This window comes from Cherax quadricarinatus, chromosome 69 (genome assembly GCF_038502225.1).
Source record: "Cherax quadricarinatus isolate ZL_2023a chromosome 69, ASM3850222v1, whole genome shotgun sequence".
Classification (NCBI taxonomy): Eukaryota; Metazoa; Arthropoda; class Malacostraca; order Decapoda; family Parastacidae; genus Cherax; species Cherax quadricarinatus.
The window spans coordinates 18,823,934-18,847,097 of record NC_091360.1 but is presented as its reverse complement, the minus strand read 5'-3'; the positions used below and the strand labels follow the sequence as shown (position 1 = coordinate 18,847,097).

Here is a 23,164-nt window from a genome sequence, read left to right as displayed (position 1 = left end):
TGAGCACCTTACGGTACGCATCTACGCAGTAGGTACCTGAACACCTAATCGTACCCATCTACTGGCGTTAGAAGAACCGCTCACCGCAGCTCACTGAGTCTGTTGGCCACAGTTACTTGACGGCCGCATTCAGTGAGCTTGCAGCATGGTGTTCGGCTAGCGGTGTATCAACCGGCTTTGGAGAGTATTTACTGGACTACCGGTGATGTCTGCGGACTCACCGCCTACGCTTGTCAACTGTGGGCCGGAGTCATCGGATGCTGTTTGGTGGGACATTACATGAAGATAAGGTTGGAGTGTTACACTGAACTGGGCTAGGTCCGTAGTGTGACACTTAAGCAAGTATGATGGAGTGGAACACTGAGATATGCTACAGGACCGTAGTGGAACACTGAGACGAAAAGGGTGTCGTGTGACACTGAAGATGGCCTGGTTGTAGTGTACATTGAATAGTGTCATGTGACTGGCCTCGACCAAAGACGCTATGCGGGTAGTGTGACGCAGAGACAAGGGTGTCAAGTGTGACACGGTTGCGAAAGTGTGTGTATTACACGGAGAAAAGGGTGTCAAGTGACACGGTGGAGAAAGAGCGTCACAACTCGGATAAGTGTCGTGAGAAACAGTTGATTGTAATTTATTATTTTAAATGTTACTTAATTTATTATTTTAGCATAGTTATATATATAGTGACACAGTAGTGTCAAGAGTTGTACCCTGTGTAGGGTCACGAATTATTATTTATTATTTTAGTAAAATGCTAATTATAATTTATTATTGTAACATGTATATATTATCAGATGTTAGTTCAAATACCTCTAGACCAAAGAGAGTTGATTTTTATATTATATTAAAGATTAATTTATTTTAATGTGTGTATTTATGTATCCCGAACTCTTTATTACAAAAGGAGTAAAACTTACCATATTTAAAAATTACTTTTTTTTGTAATATGGAGTGAGGGTTTTGGCCAACGAAGAAGCAAGAGAATAAAAGACAGAACCTCTAGAGGATATGATAGGACGAAGAGGAATATGAGGTTTATGAGTTTTCCTTTTTCTCCTCTGGGTTGTCTTTCTTCTGTCTCGTGTTTCTGTTCCTTCATTATTTATTTCACCACTTCCCCTTTCCCCCACCTCTGTGCACTTGCTCTCCCTCGGTGGGCACCTAGCTCCCTTGCAGTCCTCCCCTTTCTTTGTATTTGACTGGCTCCTCCTCCTTATTCCCCACTACTACCACTACCACTACTACCACTACTACCACTTCTACTACTACTACTACTACTACTACTACTACTACTACTACTACTACTACCACTACCACCACTACCTCTTCCTGCCTATATATAGCCGTCCTGCTCCACTTCTGGTTAGTGTGACTTTGTAAATGGTCCAAGTCGGACCGTAACGTCGTCGTAATCACCTCTCTTTTATGTGCGGGTTATTTGTGTACCTCACTCTGGTGATTAAATATATATCAAGTTGGATGAATCTTCTCAGTCTTTGGGATACTTATATCAGAAGTCTTTCATCAAAGTTTACAACATCCAATTTTCTCCCAGAAAGTCATCTTAAGACTGAAGATACACTGTTGACAGAGTAGATGATACTCACAGGAAGGAAAATCTTGAAAACATAATGGCTGTGGCAATCATGCTCTAGCTCAAGCCCCTTCAAAGTCGAAACTCATTTCCTTCACACTATTCCCTTGTATTCCCTGTATTCAGCCCTTAAACTGCCAATGACGTAAATTTATACCAATAGTGAGATTGCCGATGATATAAATTTATACCTAAATTTTACCTCCTGCAAAATGGCCACGATCGACTGAGTTAGTCCTACAAAAGAAAAAAACAGGTCTGTACCGTGGGTATGTGCAGTATAAAAAAGACCGTGGTGTGTGTGTGTGTGTGTGTGTGTGTGTGACATTGTTGTAACTGGTGGAAGCTGTTAAATTGTTCATCATGTTGCGCCATTGTCAAATGCGCACTCCAAGGAGAACTAACCACCTAGTTGGCTTTTTAATGAAACTAATTCTGAGGAGAGTTTTGTGTGTTTAGTGCTAATGTAGGTGACAGTGATACTGGAAAAGTCCTAATAACAAAAATGCTGATGACCACATTCCATCCACTGGTGTCTCCCAATCAGCAACAAACCGACAACAGTTCAAGTGGGAATTGAAATTTATCATCATTTTGGCCAAACTCTAAGCAGGAAGAATGAGACAATGATGAGGACTTCCGAGCTGATGAGATGAATGATGTTTCTAGTGATGGTGACATGCAATATGCAGTGATGTACTAGGTGGGGAACTGTGCCAGGTGTCATAACCAGTGACCATGCACTGTGCCAGGTGTCATAACCAGTGACCATGCACTGTGCCAGGTGTCATAACCAGTGACCATGCGCTTGACAATCATCTGACAGTGATGATTTTTTTTTATATTTTATTTAAAAAACTTTACAGCTTAACATAAAATAAAAAGATATAAAATGAGTACAGTAGGATCCTCAGTCCTACACAACAACACTGACAAAATTATAACACATTGTAACTGACACAAAAGACGTTACCATATACACTCGCAAATATTACCATATAACATAATTAACAAAAAGAAAAAAGAAAAAAGGGTGATCCGACCCCTAACCTCATTATAAACCTTAGCAAGAACATAACTTACAGGTGACACAGTAACAGTGCCAAAAATAAATGAAATTATATGAACATCCATTGAAACTAAACATTTTAGGTTTATATAGATAACATAATATGACTGTGACATATGACAAAGGTTCACAACCTTCACATTAGTCAATAAGAGGAATGACCTACATCATAATCTCATTAAAACAAGTACAGCAGGGCCCCGCTTTACTGCGTTTCGCTTCACGGCGTTCCGCTAATACGGACATTTCAAATTATGACCAAAACTCGCTATACGGCTCCCCCCACCTGTCTTTCTAATACGGTCACAGCGGCCCACCGAGTTTGTTTACATTCTCCCTGAGCACATCTCCTTATTATGTCTGGAAACTTTCCAAAATTTTAAGTGTTTTAAAGTTATTGTATATTTTATATGTATTGTACTTGATAATTAAACTTGTGTACACCTGTACCTATATAAACTTACACACTGTGCTGGCATGTAGGTACACATTAAAATCACTAAGAGTCTCTCTACTCTTGATGCAATAATAATAATAATAATAATAATAATAATAATAATAATAATCTCTTGGGCGCATTAATGTCGCATATTACGTTAATATAGACATTTCCCTTAATCTATCTATGATATTTTTTTCAAAATTATATAAGAAACACATTATGTAACACACAAACATGATACATGCACCCACAGTATAAAAATTTATACAAATATATATGAGATGTTTACCAAACGGTTTGTAGAAGTGTCGGAAGAATTACGTTTTCTCTAGCCCGTCACCTGTTACTAGGGATAACTGTAGAAAAATATTCCTTTCATATGCCTTCACTTTATAGCTATAATTCTGTACTAACTTGTACACAGTGTAAGAGTATTTGTTTCATGATTTAATTATTATAATAATAATAAAAATATTATAAGGTAAAAGTTTCACAAACTCTTACAAATGTACATGAATGAACTAAAACTGGACACGTATTAATACCGTCTATTTCGCCTGACCGAGTGATCATCCACAACCTGTTCAGTTTGTTTACGCTGTCTGAGCTCGGTGTATCATTAAATGTTGTATATTACGTTAATATACACATTTTCATTAATCCATCCGTGATATTTTTTTCAAAATTATATAATAAACACGATACATAACAAATACATAACAACATATGTGTAGAGAACCTAGGATAACCCAAAAAAGTCAGAGTGACTTACTTCCATTGCCTTCACTCAGAGCATCATTTCTTCTCAAAATGATGTTACATGAGAATGGGAGTGTTCTTCTTTATTTATTCTACCATATCAATGTAGAGACAACCTGTACACAATGTAACTTGTACACAAACCAGACGTGTACACTGTTTACAAAGCTTACCTTCGCCTGGTTTGTTTACATAACTCTGCGCCTGTCCTCTCTCATGCACTCATTCTTTCTCTCTGGTATGGTAGCTTGGCTGACTACCATACATACCACACTTGATTTTTTACAATAAATACTACTCATCTCACCCTATATTTTAAGGTAAGTAATGAGTGAACTGTATATACATTTTATCGCTCTGGGATGCTTAAATATCATAGAATAGTATGTGTGGGTGGGTTGGCCTGGTATGGTAGCCTGGCTGACTACCATACATACCACACTTGATTTTTTGCAATAAATACTACTCATCTCACCCTATATTTTAAGGTAAGTAATGAGTGAACTGTATATACATTTTATCGCTCTGGGATGTTTAAATATCATAGAATAGTATGTGTGGGTGGCGTGGCCTGGTATGGTAGCCAGGCTGATTACCATACATACCACACTTGATTTCTTACAATAAATACTACTTGTCTCACCCTAGATTAAGACTATAAATATTTTAAGGTAAGTAATGAGTGCACTATGTGTGTATTGTACTTTTTTATTGTTTTTTGATGCCTGGTTCTATTGCTAACATAATATATGTTAGTGTAAACTTGTTATCTAGTGTTTGTATGCATTTGTAAGTGGAAAAAAAGGGTGTTCCACTTTACGGCGGTTTCCGCTTTACGGCGGTAGCCTGGAACCTAACCCACCGTATAAGTGGGGCCCTCCTGTACATGATCTTCCACAACTAACAACCTATAAAAGAAAATTGCCTAAAAGCATACATACGCCTCACTACAATCCCTCTTTAGTCATTGAAAAATAATGAAAATCTTAAGCATCCACTTATACTTAATAAATATTAATCAGCCTCTTCACAGGATGAGCACATTATATAAAGTAAAAACAGACAAAACCCCATTTGTCAGGGTAATGCATGAAGGACAACCACAATATACCAAACAAAATAAAAAAGGAGTAAATCTTAACATAAACCGCCATAACACATTCCATAAATAACAACAAATTAACACCTCAAAACGCGATACACATATCTCAAAACAAAATAACATTAAAGAGAATGGGTAAACTTGACCCTATTTCACGATAAACCTAACAATGACATAATGTACAGTACCAGGGTCAAAATATGAATATATAAACATCCATTGAAGCCAAGCCTTTCAGGTATATATAGTTTACCTAATATTACTGTGACAAATGACAAAGGTTCGATTCAATAGAAAGAATGTTTACTATAAAATATATCCGTTAATCACAGCCTTCACATTAGTCATATAAACAAGTGGACTACATCATAATTCCGTTAACACAGGTTCATACTCCTCCCCGATACAGGAAAATTCTCTAAAACATACATACGTTCCCCACTACAAAACTTTAATGAGTCATTACAAAATTATGGAAGTCATTAGCCTTCCAGCATTCATCAACAGGAAGAGCACATTATATAATGCTAAAATAAAGTCAGTACACTCACTACAAACTCCCTTAAGCAGGGCCAAGCAGGAAAGAAATGACCCAGTATACCAAACAGACCATAAAGGAGTATATCCTAGCATAAAACTCCATAACACAAAGCATAAATAACGAAACAAAAATTAACCTCTAATTGCGATACCAATATCGCACATGAAACATGCCCAATAAAGGCTATATACGTACAATCTACATAGACCCAAAAGCTCCTGCAAGGTCTTACACCTATAATCTTAACACAATTCACACTTAATATATTAAGAAGGTCATGACGACCCCTGACAATTCAATCACAGAATTCTCCATACGTTTCTACATAATTTCTTGATTTCTGTACCCACTTGCATGCTACATACACTTATGCCACACATCTACACCTTCTATACCCACATACACCTCACTCTCACCCCCCCCCCAGGAGGCGACCCTGCTGTGACCCCCTGACTTCCCTCTTCTCACATGTAATCCCCAAACCCCCACCCCTTACTCAGCCCAAGTCGCAGATTCATGAGAAACCCTAACGTTAACATTCTATAACCTTCCGAAAAATCCTTCGCCCACCTCCTCCCATACAGTTCCCTGTTACGACACATCGTACAATAAACCCTTACCGCTAGTACCCGCCGTCACACCTCACAAACCCCCCTCCCCCTCATCACCCACGATATATATATATATATATATATATATATATATATATATATATATATATATATATATATATATATATATATATATAATCCACCATTATATAATCTAAAGCTCTTGTGACACCCTCGTCAAACCCTCCCACATCTAGGCTTAATGCACGCAGAACCGACACCCCTCGGCCCCCCCACCCATTGTACCACCCTAACACCCTCCAGTCCCTCACAAAAGTATACTGCATGGAACGCCGTCTCACCCCCCCCCCCCACAGATTCCTCACCTCCCTCCCACAATTACTCTTCTGGGTTCTGAATGCACGCAAACAATATTTGTGACATGGGACACCCCTGCCTAAGTCCCCTACCCATTACAATCTCCTCCCCCAACATACATTAATCTGTACCCTCATCTTAGCTCCTTTGTACAACGTGGTTACCCAATTAACTATTTCTTCCCCATAACCCTGCTTCCCAAGTATAGCTCCCAATGTTCCCCTTTCCACACTGGCATAGGCCCCGTGCAAGTCTAAAGCAAACAACGCCGCCCCCCTCTCCCCCTTTTGACTCCACAAAACTTCTCAGTATCCCATGACCTTCAATCATCGACCTACGAGGCAATCCACACTGCGTTTTCGAAACCACTCTCCCTACCACATATTTAAACTGATTACCCAAGACTTTAGCAAACAACTTATAATCTGCACATAACAGCAATATGGCACGGTACTCCTTGAGGGTATGCTGCCCCTTACCCTTAGGGACTAACACTACAACTGCTGTTGCTTGCTTGTCCCCCATCACACCCTTCTCCTTCATCTGATTTAATAACCAAACCATGAAACCCCTTATCACCTCCCAATGTTGTAGATAAAATTCAGCCGGGAGACTGTCTATTCCCGGTGCTTTGCCCTTTCTCATTCCCCTTAAAGCCAACTCTATTTCCTCTTCCGTTATTACCCCTCCTAAAGCCTTCCTATCACTATTCCCTAAATTACACGTCACATACTAACACACCTTCTCTAAAGCCACATTCCCCACCCTCCCACTTGTCCAATACCTTTCATACCATTTATCCACATATGCACACATTCCTTTCGTAACCCGTAGCTCCTGACCTACCCTATAACCTCCCGCCATCTCATGTACCTCTAACCTTGGAATAACTGTAACCTGCTGCCTTTGTTTTTGATGTCGCAACACACACGCCGATGGCTTGTCTCTACAAAGCACCTCCTCTACCCCTGCCTGCACCCTTACCGCTTGAAACCTCTCATTTTGTAACTCCCTCAGTCTCCCCTTGACCTCGACAATTTCATCCATAGGATAGTTGCCCCCCACATCCCCCTGCCCATATCAACCCCTTAACCTGTCCTCTAAATAATTTGAAAGTCCATATTTTAAATTATTTATACGTTTACCCTCCCTTACATAATATTTCCTAATCCTTTCCTTGTATTAGATAGACGTTGTTAGTGAAGATGAGGTCTAGCGCATTTTCTAGTCCTGTAGGCTCTAATATTTGCTGGTTTAAAGTGAATTTGGTGCAGAGATTTAATAGCTCGTGTGTGTGTGTGTGTGTGTGTGTGTGTGTGTGTGTGTGTGTGTGTGTGTGTGTGTGTGTGTTGTGTGTGTTGTGTGTGTGTGTGTGTTGTGTGTGTGTGTGTTGTGTGTGTGTGTGTGTGTGTGTGTGTGTGTGTGTGTGTGTGTGTGAATTGTCATCTGAGCTGCCTCCTGGGGTGATCTCTGCTAAAATATTATTTGCTACACTCCTCTATTTTAGGTGTCTCATGCTGAAATCTCCTAGTAGCAAGATGTTAGAGGTAGGAGTTGGGAGATTTTCCAGAAAGTGGTGATTTTTCGAAAGCTGTTCCTGGAATTGCTGGGAAGTTGCATTAAGAGGATTGTATACAACCACAATGAGAATAGTTTTCAATCTTTACTACCGAAATCTCAGCTACATCATTTGCGATGTTTAGTAGTTCTGAGCAAATGAGGGACTCTGTGACGTACATGAGAATCTTTAAAAAACACTAACAAACTTCACCCTGTCAGCGTGCGTGATGTCATATGACAGTCACCAACGTCAACTTCAATGCTAAATATTTGCTCAAGTGTTATCAGATTTCACTCATTTTGGTCTTATTTCAAATCTAAAAACAGGTATTTTCCTTTAGTAATTATTTTTAAATCTCTATTACAAGGGGTCAGATTAATTTTGTACCCAGGGAGGCCTGGTCAAGGACTGGGTCATGGAGGCATTGAACCTCAGAATAACATCCAGGTGGCAGTAAGAGAACCCAAGGTAGATGGCACTTATGAATATTGCAATAACTGCACCATCCTCTGCCCATAATTCATGAAATTTGTAACATATTACGAGGAGCAATGTACATTTAAAGGACTGACCGCAGCAAATACCAGGTTCCTCTGGCACCTCTACGTACATTTCCGTATTCTTTTTTTCAGGATGGTTTTTATATATACGATATTTTGACATTTGGAATGTACACTGCACCAAGAACCTTAGAATATATTATACATTAAGTCACATTTGACCTGAAAGGTGATGAATCATACCTAAATGGGACTGTTAAGCTTCCTGAGTATAGTTGCCTATTACTAATGGTACTGTTCTGCTTTCTATCAAGTTTTAGCACCAGTGGTCAGGCTAACAAGCTTTTGAATTATCTTCCAACAAATGAAGTAATGTGATTGCTTCCTCTATTTTATGAAGCCCACTGTTGAATTGACAGTTTATCAGTCACGTCGTCAGTATTGAATAAGAAGTGGGAATCATCTTTTACAGCCACCCCGTAAAGAGACACTGCTTTGTTTGCTATTATTCAACAAAATAAGTAATAATTCGTTTGTATGACTGCTTTATGTTAGTGGGGAACACCAAAACTATAGACTACAGGCACTCATTAAAATCTAATGTAATATTACTATCACAATGTGGACCTGTGTATAAAGAACTTATTTGGGTTTAATTTTCAAAGCAATTAATACTGAAGTGAATATGTAGTCCAGTAACATTGAAAAATTGTGTTACTTAAAAAAAAATCACAGAATGGTTATTTTTTGAACCCACTGCAAATGAGTCAAAAAACTCACTGGTCAGTGAGTTTTAGCACTCACCTGCCATGGGTTCGAGCCCCACCCGTTCTGTGATTTATTTGCAATCGTGATATTACGATTTCGTGAGGAAATGTAAGTTACTAAAGGAGGGTAAAAATTAACTGAAAAATATTTACATAGGTCAAAATTGTAGCAAATTTTAAATTAGTACCATTGCGAGACTTCTCTTGAAGGGATGAAAAATAAAAAAACATAAAGTACTTACTCAAGACATATGTGGCAAGAACGAGGCCACAGCCTCCAGCACCGGTGAAGAACTGCATCAACAGGAACATGTAGTAGTTAGGAGACAATGAGCATGTAACTCCACCAGTACCAAGTAGAAGTACTGACACCAAGATTGCCTTTTTTCTTCCGAATCGATCAGCTAAATCACCAATAACAATGGCTCCCACTAACATACCAATCATGTACATTGAACCACCAAGAGGACGAAGCCAAGCTTTTTCACATGTTAAGTCAAACTGTGGAAACAAAAATTATCAAATCATTATTTCGAAATTATATATAACGCTGATCCTTGGTTAAAATAGATAATCTACATTTACAGAGCTCTAATACTAGCCAGCTAGCAAATTTAAGCATTAAGGCAAGGATTAAAAGGTTCAAGGGAATACATTTAGAATATCTTTAATAATAATAATAATAATAATAACAATAATAATAATAATAATAATAATAATAATAATAATAATAATAATAATAATGTTCATTACTCCAAGTACAGGATACAACTATTACAGAACTAGCAAACATCATTGACATACTACATAGAAAGCCAATAGTTATGCAGCGCATTTAAAGCAACTTTTATTAATCTTGTCTCCTAGGATGCCATAGTCAACTAACACCTAAGTACCTACTTTCAGGTAGGTAGGAGAACAGGTGCAGCACATGTAAGTTGACTCACACCCAAGTACCTACTTACTGCTAGGTGAACAGTTGCAGCAGAGGTAATGAAACAAGCCCAACATTTCAGTGCTGACACTTTGGCTAAAGGACTAAGTGGAGTGACTATGGTTCCAGGACCAAGTGGAGTGACTAAGGTTCCAGGACCAAGTGGAGTGACTAAGGTTCCAGGACCAAGTGGAGTGACCAAGATTCCAGGACTAAGTGGAGTGACTAAGGTTCCAGGACCAAGTGGAGTGACCAAGGTTCCAGGACTAAGTGGAGTGACCAAGGTTCCAGGACTAAGTGGAGTGACTAAGGTTCCAGGACCAAGTGCAGTGACCAAAGTTCCAGAACTAAGTGGAGTGACCAAGGTTCCAGAACTAAGTGGAGTGACCAAGGTTCCAGGACTAATTGGAGTGACCAAGGTTCCAGGACTAATGTAGACAGCCTGTACTGTCAGAACACACAGCCTAGCCGTCTGTTCTGACTAGTTCATATTTCGCGGCATTAAAGTGCTGCCCTCTGTAGGCTCACCCAGGTCAGTGGGAGGCTGAGCCCATTCGCCCTCACTCCTAGGCCGACCGACTTGATAGGCACAAGTGCTCCCCCGTCCATGGACTGGCTTGCGGTCATTCCCTCACACTGCCCATTGTGTGCTCACTCCTATCCAATTAAAGCCAACCTAGTCCACGGCCGTATCATTGCTACCTACGCTACCTTCATCAGCATTAAACCGCTGTTCAGCAGAAAGAACAGTAATAACAGTGGTGACAGCAAAGTCAACGGCATTGTGAGCCTACTCAGGGTGGGGGGGGGTCGACGCCCATCAACACCATCGGTCGACGCCAGTCAACATCATCCATCGTCATCCAACGCACCTGCTGGCCCAACGAGTTATCTGTTACTCCCAGCGTCTTGACGGGGCCTGAGATAGATCTTCGTCCTAGATTTTTCCCACAAAATCTGGACATAGGCGTCACGGCGTCATCTCCAGCCTTAGCAGTCACGTGTTCACCTCGTCACCCTCTCTACAGCCCTTCAACACTCTCCAACACCATTCTCCTTCCTCCTACAGCGTCCCTACGCCCTTCTCAGCTACAAGAAGTAGAGGTGAGGTCGTTTAGTGTGTTGGCTTAATGTGGCTCCACGCATGACCACGAGGCAGCTCTGGGGTTGGTTGACACCCTAGACTGCGTGTAAACACACCAGCCTCCTCTACAACCTTCTCTGCTACGGAACTACGTCCCTCTCGCCGTCCGTGTGTGTTGTGTTCTTCCCAGTTTCCTACAAGAAGTTCTACCTGGCTTAACCACGTGGGAACCCAGTTGGCCTAGACCCTAAGCCAGCTTAGTTCAGCCCCCACGCCGTCTACAGCAGCTCGTGACTCATCATTGTGTCTACAACTACTCAGCGTCTACGTATCTCCAGCCAGTGTAGTTTTTTTTTTTGTGTTGCCCAGTTAAATTTTTCTTTCCCTTGCTGTTACATTCTCAGTTCATCACCAGTTTAGTTTTTCCCCAGTGATTAGTTACAGTAAAACCTCGTACCAGTTCATAGTTTCACCTAAGTTTGTTTTTAGCACGTTCGAGTAGTGCAGTAAATGTTTTGTTCTCCGTGCGCTGAAGCCGCAATCAGTCAGCGCGCCCAGACACGCTTGCCAGTGTAAACAAACCATGCACAGCTGTGGCTCAAGCCGAGTTAGCCACGGTTTCTTAAATTTTCTACCTTCACAGAGTCCTCCGGCCTTTCCTGTTCTTCCCAAGTCCATTCTGATAATTTTTCCTTCGTCATTGAAGCCCCACAGCAGTGTACAAATGCTACGAGGCGTGTAGTGTTACCAGTGCATCACTGAAAGTTTCAGGACCTGCAGCACCCAGTACCTTCGTCCATCTCCTGCACTCAAAGTTAAGTAAACAGTGACTTACCTAGCATTTCCTAATATTTTGTGACATTGTCCTGCACCAATACAGTTGTCGCTGAAGCCATACTTCAGTAAATTGTTCAGTTTTAGTCATCACTGTACACTGTACATTTTGCCACTTACCTACAGCTTCTTAAATTTTGTACATTTATTTTGAACTACTGCATTTTAAATTCCAGTATTTTATTCTGCATCTTGCACCTCAGTTGTCATTTAAATTGTTCAGTGTTAACCATTTATACAATTTACCTCTCACATACAGTTTGCAAGTAATTCCTGTGTGCTGTTATTTTGTTAGTTGCACCTGCAAGTTAGCCACAGATTGTTGACACCCCTGCACTGTTTTGTTTGTTAGTGTGTATTTTTTTTAATAGGTGTAATCTTCAAGCACTTAAGTATTAGTTTATTCTACCTGCAGTGATACAATCTGTGCCTAGCCCATTTCACTTTTCTCCTGTGTCCCCATTTATTTGCTCTCCATATATTCTATGTTTTATCTGTGAATATTTACCAATGTGCATTGCATTTTGCTATTTTGTATGCCCAAGTCATTGAGTGCATTTTTGGGAATCTGCTTATTTACCATTAATTACCAAAGTTACTTGTGAAGTTCATTAATTTTGACCTAGAGATTGTGTAATTTTTGTTTTTGCCAGTGTACACCCTGCTAACACCAGTTAACCCTTACCCTATTATTGAAATTAATAATTTGCACTTTTATTAATTTTATTTTGTGTGCAATATAGCATTTCTTGATACAGTGTATTTTTTTTCTCTGTGATTTTTGGCACTATCCCATACTCTGATATCTTTGCTGTGTCAACTTCCCTTTGTGCAAGTGAATTACTTTTTTTTGCTTTCCAATTTGCAACTGCCAGCACCTGCAATCTTTTTCTGCGTGTTGAGAAAGCTTGCAGCACGGTTTAGTGTAGTGTAATACCTGATTTATTTTAAATTTTGTGCAATTTTTGCTACCAGTGTTTACAGTTCAACTCCTTTTCATAAATTTTGTTGCCAGTCTCCTGGTGAAATTATTGAATACCCTTAGCATCATTTTGTTTACTCCCCTGTACTTCATTCACTTGCATACATCTCTTATTTTGTGTTTCAGAGTGTACCACTATTTTTTGTTGTTGTTGTTTCGCTCAAATTATTTCAATCACTAAGCAGTTTACCTAGTGCCATGGTGCTGTGTTCTCTCTGATTCCGTATTGAATTGTAGCCAGTGCATACCATTTCTTGCTCTGACCTGTTTACCCTCTTCGTGACCTGCTTGCGTTTGAACAATTGACGTCATGACTAAGACACGCAGTGGCCGTACCGTTAGCCCAGATTCTGCTGATGCTAGCAATGGTGCCTCAGCCAGCGTGAACACGCGGCAGGGCGGCGAAGCCCCCGTGACAGTTGGTCAAGTTGTGGCTCAAGTCTCGACCACTAGTGGGTCGGCTAATCGTCCATACCCGACCCTTCTTTTTGACGGTCGTTCAATTAGGTTAGAGCCATGGCTGCGGTCAGTCGAGACGACTGTTAAGGCCCTATTTGATAGTCCCACGGACTCACAGTACATTCGTGCTGCTGTTGCAGCAGTGGATCTCACCGGGGATGATATAGGTGCCTTTGTGCAGCTCAATCGCGTTTGTGAGATTCAGTTTTGGGATGAGATTAAGGAGGAATTTAGGCATTATTTTCGGCGTAATCGCCAACGCCATTACCTTGAGATCGTTACCAGCATCTTGGCCGAATGTCAATACAGGCACGAAAGCCCCCTGGCTTGCATTTGCCGGTTTGAGCAAGCCGCCAAAGATTTTACTGATGCCATACGCTCCACTAAGTGGGTGAATGGTGACAACAGTATTAAAGCTAAAGACATCATCCCCATGCTGGCTGTAGGCATCATGCGAAGGGACGCCCCCCTAATCTCCAGGGTGCCATTGATGCACTAGGACTCGGCCCTGAGCACGACGTCCTGGATGCATACGATGCCATTGACGCGATCAAGCCGCCTGCCAAGAAAGGCAAGGTTTGCCGCTTTGCTGATGATCCTATACCCGTCCTTCCGGCGCCGTCCACGGTGACCCCGCAGGCACAGCCGGAAGTCACTTTTGCCGCCGCTGTCAGACAGCCAGCCCTCAAAGTTTCCAACCCCAGTCCCACTAACACTCGCCCGAGAAAAAATAATGACTACAGTAACAACACTCGGTCTCATACAAAGAAGCCGTCACCGACTTCCTGGACCAAGGCAAAACGTCGCCAGCACACACCACCTCCAGCATCACCTGCTAAGCACATAGTGACTTGTTTCAACTGTGGCAAATGCAGGCACTACTGATCTGAGTGTTACAAACCTAAGTCCCCGCAAGGTAACCGTCACCGTCCTCACGCTCAGTATCAAAGTAACCGTCACCGTCCCCATGCTCAGTCTCGCGAGGGAGTCTGTATGTACCACAACACTTCCAGTCATATCTCTAATGAGTGTAACATGCTGCGAAGTATGCTGTCAGCTGAGTGGAGCAGCAGTCGTCGCGCAATGCACGTGCTAGTCGAAGCCCTTCCACTAGTTCGGGGGAAGAGGCGCATCCAAGAAATCAGCGAAAGACATAGTAACCCTGTCGGAGTTGCTGTATTCCGTCCCTGTCCGCAATGCGTTCACCGCCCTGGGCAGTGATACGCTTGCCGACAGTGAGGAACCAGAGTTTCTTGATGTTGTTGCCGAGACTCATACCATACCTTCCAGGTCGAGCCTCATCAACAAGTGTCGAGCCTCAAGCAGCTGTGACTCCGGGGATTTCGTCGGCCTATCATGCTTTCACGTTCGGTATGACAACCCGTGTGGACCGCTCATCGAGTCCACTGTCCACCATAAGCCTGTCCAGCTTTTCCTAGATACAGGTTCGGTGGTTAACATCGTCCACTCCACTCTTTTCCGAGACATTGGCCTTCATGCGGCCATGTTGACAGAGCCGTCTGTCATTCAGACCTTGAGAGGCGTCTCAGGTAATCCGCTGATGGTTCGTGGTCGTACAACGTTAGAATTTGCGGTCCAGGGTCACAAGCTGTCCGCAAAATTCTTAGTCGTAGATAGTATTGTTTTCCCTGGTGACCTGCTCATAGGGTTCAAAACCATGGCAGACCTTAGGATCTGCTTAGATCCAGCTGAGTGGAAAGCAGAATTCAATGGAGTGGATGTGCCCTTCTGAGGCATGTGCTTAGGATCCACTATGTGCTACCCTGTCTCAGAGTATGCACAGTGCCTGGAATCGATGGAAACCGGTGGTTTCCGTAGCACATTCTTCCCAGGGTCGGTCTCTTGTCCTGATCAACTTCATAGTAGAGCTCGTTTCCCGTCACCTCCTGGCCATCAGCGCTTAGTTACCAGTGAAACCCAGTCTGGGGACGCCCAGTCTAACCTTCACTCTAACTCTGACGCTGTTGTAGAAAACAGTAGTTGTCAAGCCGCAGTATCCCTGTCGGCAGGCGACTGTCTGACTCGTGTCATGGCATCAGCGAGCAGAGTTACTGCTTGTACAAAGTATGACATCACTTTCTCAGCTAACTCGCTCACTCCTGTTATGGTGTACGTGAGCAGAGCTTTTGAAGGAGAGCATGTGCTGGTTGACAATGACACGTGCTGAGTCAAGGGCCTCTCCCTTGAACCGTCCTTGCACACAGTGCAACGTGGTAAGTTGCAAGTCCTTGTTGTCAACATGCACAGTCGAGAATTTTCCCTGCGGAAGAATACCTCACTTGTCGACCTTGTCAGATTCCCTCTCCCAGTGAGAGTGGAGGGTGAAGCCCCAGCTGACTTCCTCATGAGTGCAGTTCTCCCAGGCGAGTTTGCTGCTGACTCTTCCAACACCCGGCCAGTGCAGGAAGATGATCTAGCTTTGACAGACTATCCTGAAGAGGTCCCATAACTTCTCCAGGTTCTCAATCGTGCACGTTCTGCAGTCGTGCTAGATGGTGAGTCGATGGGTTTGACCCCACTGATCTCTCACCGTATTCCACTTGACAAAGGTACTATACCCATTTACGTACCTGCGTACCGCCTGCCACATGTGCAAAGAGTCTTCGCCAAAGAACTCATTACACGGATGCTCCGTGATGGAGTTATTGAGGAGTCCACTTCCCCATGGAATGCTCCCCTTATTCTGGTCCTCAAGAAAGACAGAACCTGGCGCCCTGTTATCGATTACAGGAAATTGAATGCATGTACAATCCCAGACCACTTTCCATTGCCAGTTCTGAACGACCTGTTGCAGAACATCGGCGATAATAAGGTCTTTTCAACTCTTGATCTTCTTCAAGGGTTCTGGCAGATCCCCCTCGATGATGAGAGCAAAGAGTTGATAGCTTTCTCTATGCCAACCGGTCATTACCAGTTCAGGTGGATGCCCTTCGGCTTGCGCGGAAGCCCAATCACGTTTAGTCATTTGATGACGACAATTTTCCGTACCCTCCTAGGTGGCACCCTCATGGTCTACCTAGATGATCTCATAGTCATGTCGCAAGATGTCCCAACACATCTCGAGAAACTTGACAGGGTATTGGACAGGCTAGCTCAGGCAAATCTTAAGGTAAAGCTCTCCAAATGTCATTTCCTCCGGAAGGAAATAAAATTTCTGGGTCACGTAGTGACTCAGAATGGCATAAAGACGGACGAGTCTAAAATCTCGGCCGTGCAGAAATTCCCTAGACCCATGACAACGGATGCAGTCCGGTCCTTCATAGGCCTGGCGGGTTTCTATTGCCCCTTTATTGCAGGTTTCTCCACCATTGCTGCACCCCTGACACGCTTACTCAAGAAGGATGCCCCTTTTGAGTGGACGTGTGATCAGGAACGAGCTTTTGTCACTCTTAAGAACAAGTTAACATCAGCCCCAACCTTTAGATTCCCTGATTTCACCAAGGCATTTACCTTGACGACTGATGCCAGCGAAGTTGGCATCGGTGCAGTCTTGTCACAGGAATCTAATGGTAAGCAACAGCCTATTGCCTATGCTAGCCGTGTCCTTACTAAAGTGGAAGTCAATTATTCAGTGATAGAGCTAGAAGCCGTAGCCATTGTATGGGCCTTGAGTCATTTTCGGGATATCATCTATCATTATCCTATCAAGATTTACACAAATCATCTACCCTTATTGGCCCTTTTTGCTAATAAGAACCTCTCAGGAAAGCATGCTCGGTGGTCGCTCACGTTCAATGACTACAACCCTGAACTTTGCTATGTCCCAGGTAAGCAAAATGTTGTAGCTGATGCCCTGTCGAGGCATATAGCATTCGTCAGTGTCAACAACTCGTTCTCTGTTGAGGATCTTGAGAAAGCCCAACGACAGTACCCTGTGTGGTCTCCAGTCCTTCGTTTCCTGACCAAGGAGGACGTTGACTTACAGGTCAAGTCTCCCGTTCCACTGAAGGATTTGGTGGTCAACCAAGGAGTACTGTGCCGTGTTGCACAGCTGGTGGACCCCGGCAGAACCATATACCAACTGGTGATACCGGAGTCCATGATAGCAGCTACTCTTAGGTTGATCCACAATGTCCCAGGTGTAGCGCACCCCAGGAAGGACCGCAGTATCAAACAGGCACGAATGAAATATTTCTGGCCTAAGATGGCAGTGGACATTGCCAAGCATGTACACCAGTGTGTTGTTTGCCTACAGCACAAGGGTACCGTTACAGGTCCTAACCCCATTCTAAAGTATCCCATTACAAAGGAGCCCTGGGAGAGAACTTCTGTCGACCTGTTGACGAACTTCTCGACCTTGGAGAAGGGAAATAAGCACCTGCTTGTAATGGTAGATAATTTGACACGGTACAGTGAATTAGTACCCATCTCTGATAAAACCGCCGAAACGGTCGTTAGTGCTTTCCGTGAGCATGTTGTTCTCCGTCATACCTGCCCACGTGTGCTTCTGTCAGACAATGAGTCTGAGTTCATAAATGCCATAATGCAGGATCTTTGCTCCAGATTTAACATTCACCAAGCGCCAGTAGCTCCACGCCACCCTGCGAGTAATGGTCTTGCTGAACGTACAAATCGCAAAGTCCTGGAGGTGCTCAGGGTAACCGTTAACCCAAGTTGTACTACATGGGATGAGGCTATCCCAGATGTTCAGTGTACATTAAATTCCTCCCTCAACAGCTCGATCGGTGAGACACCTCATTTTACTTTGTATGGCTATGACAAGCGCTTACCATACGAAATTCTGTTTGCTCCACCTCGACCTACTTATGATACTGATAACCCCAGTGTAGTAAAGATGCGGACAACGCAGCTTGTCTTCCAGCGGGTACGAGAGAACCTTATGAAAGCTACTGATAGGTTCACGTCTGTGCACAATGCCCTTGCCAAGGAAAGCAAAGTGGAACCACGTTGCAAAGTTATGTTGCTCAACCCAGCGCAGACCCCAGGTATGCACAAACTTATCCCGAAATTCGTGGGTCCTTACCGTGTCCTCCGACAGCTCCGTGGCAATAAGTTCGAGGTGAGGGAGATTGCTACCGGAACTATCAAGGACGCCCACCTTGATCACATGATGTGGACCATGTGCAGGCCAAAGCAGAGCTGGAGTCGTGTGTGTTGCAACGCCACAATCAGACCAATGCTAGGGACAACCCGTCTACCCCTTCTCCCACTACTACTGTTACTGAAGACGGCCCAGTAAGGCTCCATACTTATGGCCTGCGACCCAGGACAAGAGTGCATTTCTGTGACATTGACGTACCTACTGACTTGTCTGACTCCTACGCTAGTTATGCTAATTGTTTGCTTGCAGAAATGGGTATAAATGAACACACACATTGTATAGCTAGTTGATAATGGAGTCAGGGTGGACAACATCATGTAATTATGTAAATACTTTTAGAAGGGTACCCAGAGTATAATGAATTCCATGGATATTGTAGTTATGTGCACCCAGTGTTTTTTTTTAAAAAGCCTGTATTATGGTCAGGGCAGTGCTGCCCTCTAAGTCACATGTCACACCTTAGGAAATGCTACTGTCAGTCATTGTTTGCAGATGTGAGGGTGCAACAACGTTCGTAGATGAGTGGTCAACTGATGTTCAGCCCTGCGGACAACCTGTATATAGAAGATTTTAGTTCCAGTGCTGACGTCCCCGGACTCTCTCCTCAATGAAACAGCACGGGCAAACCAGTTTTCTCTTCCCCTGGATGGGAGAGCTTTTTTTCCTGTTGCATTTTTATGTCCATTTTTTATTTACAAGTGAGCGAAAGCCAGTCCCTCTCTGGGGTAGCTAGTGTAAGTAATTCCTTTATACCTACGGGCCCACCAGTATTGTCGCGTCGGAACGACACGAGGTGCATTGCCGAGCAAATGTAGACAGCCTGTACTGTCAGAACACACAGCCTAGCCGTCTGTTCTGACTAGTTCATATTTCACGGTATTTAAGTGCTGCCATCTGTAGGCTCACCCAGGTCAGTGGGAGGCTGAGCCCATTCGCTCTCACTCCTAGGCCGACCGACTTGATAGGCACAAGTGCTCCCCCTCCACGGACTGGCTTGCGGTCATTCCCTCACACTGCCCGTTGTGTACTCACTCCTATCCAATTAAAGCCAACCTAGTACACGGCCGTATCATTGCTACCTACGCTACCTTCATCGGCACTAAACCGCTGTTCAGCAGAAAGAAGAGTAATGACACTAAGTGGAGTGACTAAGGTTCCAGGACCAAGTTGAGTGACCAAGGTTCCAGGACTAAGTGGAGTGACCAAGGTTCCAGGACTAAGTGGAGTGACTAAGGTTCCAGGACTAAGTGGAGTGACCAAGGTTCCAGGACTAAGTGGAGCAACCAAGGTTCCAGGACTAAGTGGAGTGACCAAGGTTCCAGGACTAAGTGGAGTGACCAAGGTTCTAGGACCAAGTGGAGTGACCAAGATTCCAGGACTAAGTGGAGTGACCAAGGTTCCAGGACTAAGTGGAGTGACTAAGGTTCCAGGACCATGTGGAGCAACCAAGGTTCCAGGACTAAGTGGAGTGACCAAGGTTCCAGGACTAAGGGGAGTGACCAAGGTTCCAGGACTAAGTGGAGTGACCAAGGTTCCAGGACTAAGTGGAGTGATCAGGGTTCCAGGACCAAGTGGAGTGACCAAGGTTCCAGGACTAAGTGGAGTGACTATGGTTCCAGGAACAAGTGGAGTGACCAAGGTTCCAGGAACAACATGTATCCAGTAAAGACGTCCTAAGTGAATGTATTTCTGTTTTCATAAATACTGTCGGTATCAATACTTCAGTTTACATTTGTAAAGGAATTATTAGATTAAGCAAATATTTTATCTTACCGCAAGATTTATTCCAGTAAATTAACTTGATACAGTAGATATGAAGATCAAATCATGGAACGGGTGGGGTTTGAACCCATGGCAAGTTAGTCATGGAACGGGTGAGGCTTGTACCCATGGCAAGTTAGTCATGGAACGGGTGGGGTTTGAACCCATGGCAAGTGAGTCATGGAACGGGTGAGGCTTGAACCCATGGCAAGTAAGTCATGGAATGGATGGGGCTTGTGCCCATGGCAAGTGAGTCATGGAATGGGTGGGATTTGAACCCATGGCAAGTGAGTCATGGAATGGATGGGGCTTGTGCCCATGGCAAGTGAGTCATGGAACGGGTGGGGTTTGAACCCATGGCAAGTGAGTCACGGAACAGGTGGGGTTTGAGGCCATTGCAAGTGAATCATGGACTATGCGCAGCCAGCAGTGATAGCCTGGTTGATCAGGCCGTAATCCACCGGGAGGCCTGGTCGTGGACCGGGCCGCGGGGGCGTTGATCTCCGGAATACCCTCCAGGTAGATTCCAGGCAGGTAGGTAGGCTGCTTGTGATCCTAGATTTTTTCCAAGGACCTTTTCAGACGTTCCACAGGTATACTATACTGCCACCCTACCTGCCATCTCAAGTGACATCCAAGAGTCTCTTTATTTTGATGGATGCACCACAGACATGTAGAGACTCCTTCATGATAGAATGATGATAGATGGACTGACTGGTGTCAATCTCCCTCAGTCTGAAGCCAATGAAGTTTAACTGAATCTCTTCTCGTATTATTGTTCTCAAACTGCTAACTGACAAGCCAAGATTGTAATCTACTGTCTCTTTGAAAGCATATAACCAATTCATCAATTTTATCATGCCTCTGAAGACCAATATGAGATGGATCCACAGAAGGCGCACTCTGCTTCATTGTCTACAATCCTACCATACCTGTGTCTGACTTCTGACACAAGCATGCCACAATTTATACTTAATGTGTTGAGGGCATTTATAGATAGAGAATCAGTTTCAATAAGAGTGTCAACCTTCGACACATGGACGCATATGAGTGCAGGGACTATGGCAAATAGTTCTGTTTGAAAGGTAGAGGCCCAGTTGATTAATAAACAGAACCATCAACACAAATAATTTGTGAAAGAGTGTGCTGTGTGACTAAGTTATCCTGATTGGCTTCAATTCGAAGCTTTAGTGGTGATTTAAGAAGTATTTTGGAGAGGAAATGGAGGGATGGTAGTTAGGAATGGGGTAATATTCCATGGAGAAGGGAAGTGCCGCTGTTGTCTTAATTGACATAGATCATGTATCTGGTTCATGCGGTGGTCGGTTCCAGTTTTTTCGATCCATTTGGACGGGTGTTCACCAGTGCTGAGGAAAGCTGGAAGAACTTCTGTGCAACGGCTTGAATGGGCTTACCTGAGCATATTAACCCCAATGAGGATATTTCTTTCAGTAACACGATCTCTGATGCTTGGAATATGAAGTTCTTTCCGCATATTTAAAATTTTGGCAGTACGAAGGAATCTCAGGATGATCCTCATTCCTTCATTCTGCAATTTTTCCAACCCTGCAACCTTCCAATCAGACATTAGCAATTAGAGGTGCGGCATAATCAACCACTGATCTAAAACAGGCAAAATACATCCTTTTCACTAATTTAACACTAGCTCCATACCTTGAATGAAAACCTGTCACAAGTCTAATTGCTCTCAGCCTTTCTTTGCATTGGCGACAAAGTCTCGTTACATCAGGTCCAAGTAGTGGGCCCTCAAAGCCTAGATACCTGTATCTGGTTACATATTCTAGAAGAGACCCATCATGCAACTGAACCAGGCGAACTGTACCTCTGTCGAGGAGGACGTCTGTTGTGTTTCTCTGTTTTATCAGTAGAGATTATCAACCCCAGGTCCTGACACGAGGCTAGTACATGGTTAAGAATATTATGGGAATTGGGAAATCCGGTGGTGTGAATCATTTGATACACAGATCGCTGATACACGGATTCGCTCTGTAGACTTTGTCCTGTACAGTCACAGACGCTCCTGCTCTTGTCAAACAGTCTCCCTACGATCCCCGTTGGGGCGGAGAAACTCTACCTGTCTCCACGATGTCGCATCCCGTGAGAATCAAACCCAAGACTTCTGTCATCAATGACACCACGAAGCTAGAACTTGCGTCTGCCCTCAACAGCAATCTGCGAGTGAGGTTCTCGAACATTACTTCTTTGAAGGAAGCTTTCCTCGTCACCTTTATTGATGATGAGGAAGCTGACAAGGTACTCACATCTCCAGCTATGCAGACCCTTGATGACCATGGCTTTATATTAGTACATCTGTACGACTTGCACCAAAGTGTTTGGCCCACTTACCTTTATTACCCTCCTCTCCTCCACCCTCCCATTCTTTTCCAGTATTTCCATCCTTCCCCTTCCTTCTTCCTTCTCCCCCCCCCATCTCACCGCAGCTCTGGTCAATTCGATTCTATTCGAATCATGATATCATCAGCAAAACTAACCATATGATGATGGGGCTGTCTAGGCATAGCATTAAGTAAAGTCTTAATTAGAATATTGAATAAGATGGGACTGAGCACACCTCCCTGTCGGGCTCCTAATTCAAGGTCTTGAGTTGCACTTTTATGCCACTGAAACAATACAGAAGACTTTCTGTTGGAGAGGTAGGCTTTAATCCAGCGGAGAAGCCATCCTCCAACATCCATTCTGGCACGTTCACTAAAGATTACATGTCGGTTGACTACATCA

The 23,164-nt window shown here is 43.4% G+C and overlaps 1 protein-coding gene across 1 annotated transcript in view; it reads right to left on the bottom strand.

Annotated features, from left to right (window-relative positions):
• The window catches only part of LOC128701918 (organic cation transporter protein), a 210,168-nt gene that overhangs the window by 129,866 nt on the left and 57,138 nt on the right, over nt 1-23,164 (bottom strand). Inside the window, exon 5 of the mRNA XM_070099880.1 lies at nt 9,510-9,768. Coding sequence (XP_069955981.1) covers nt 9,510-9,768 — 259 coding nt within the window. The remainder of the gene's footprint in view (nt 1-9,509; nt 9,769-23,164) is intronic.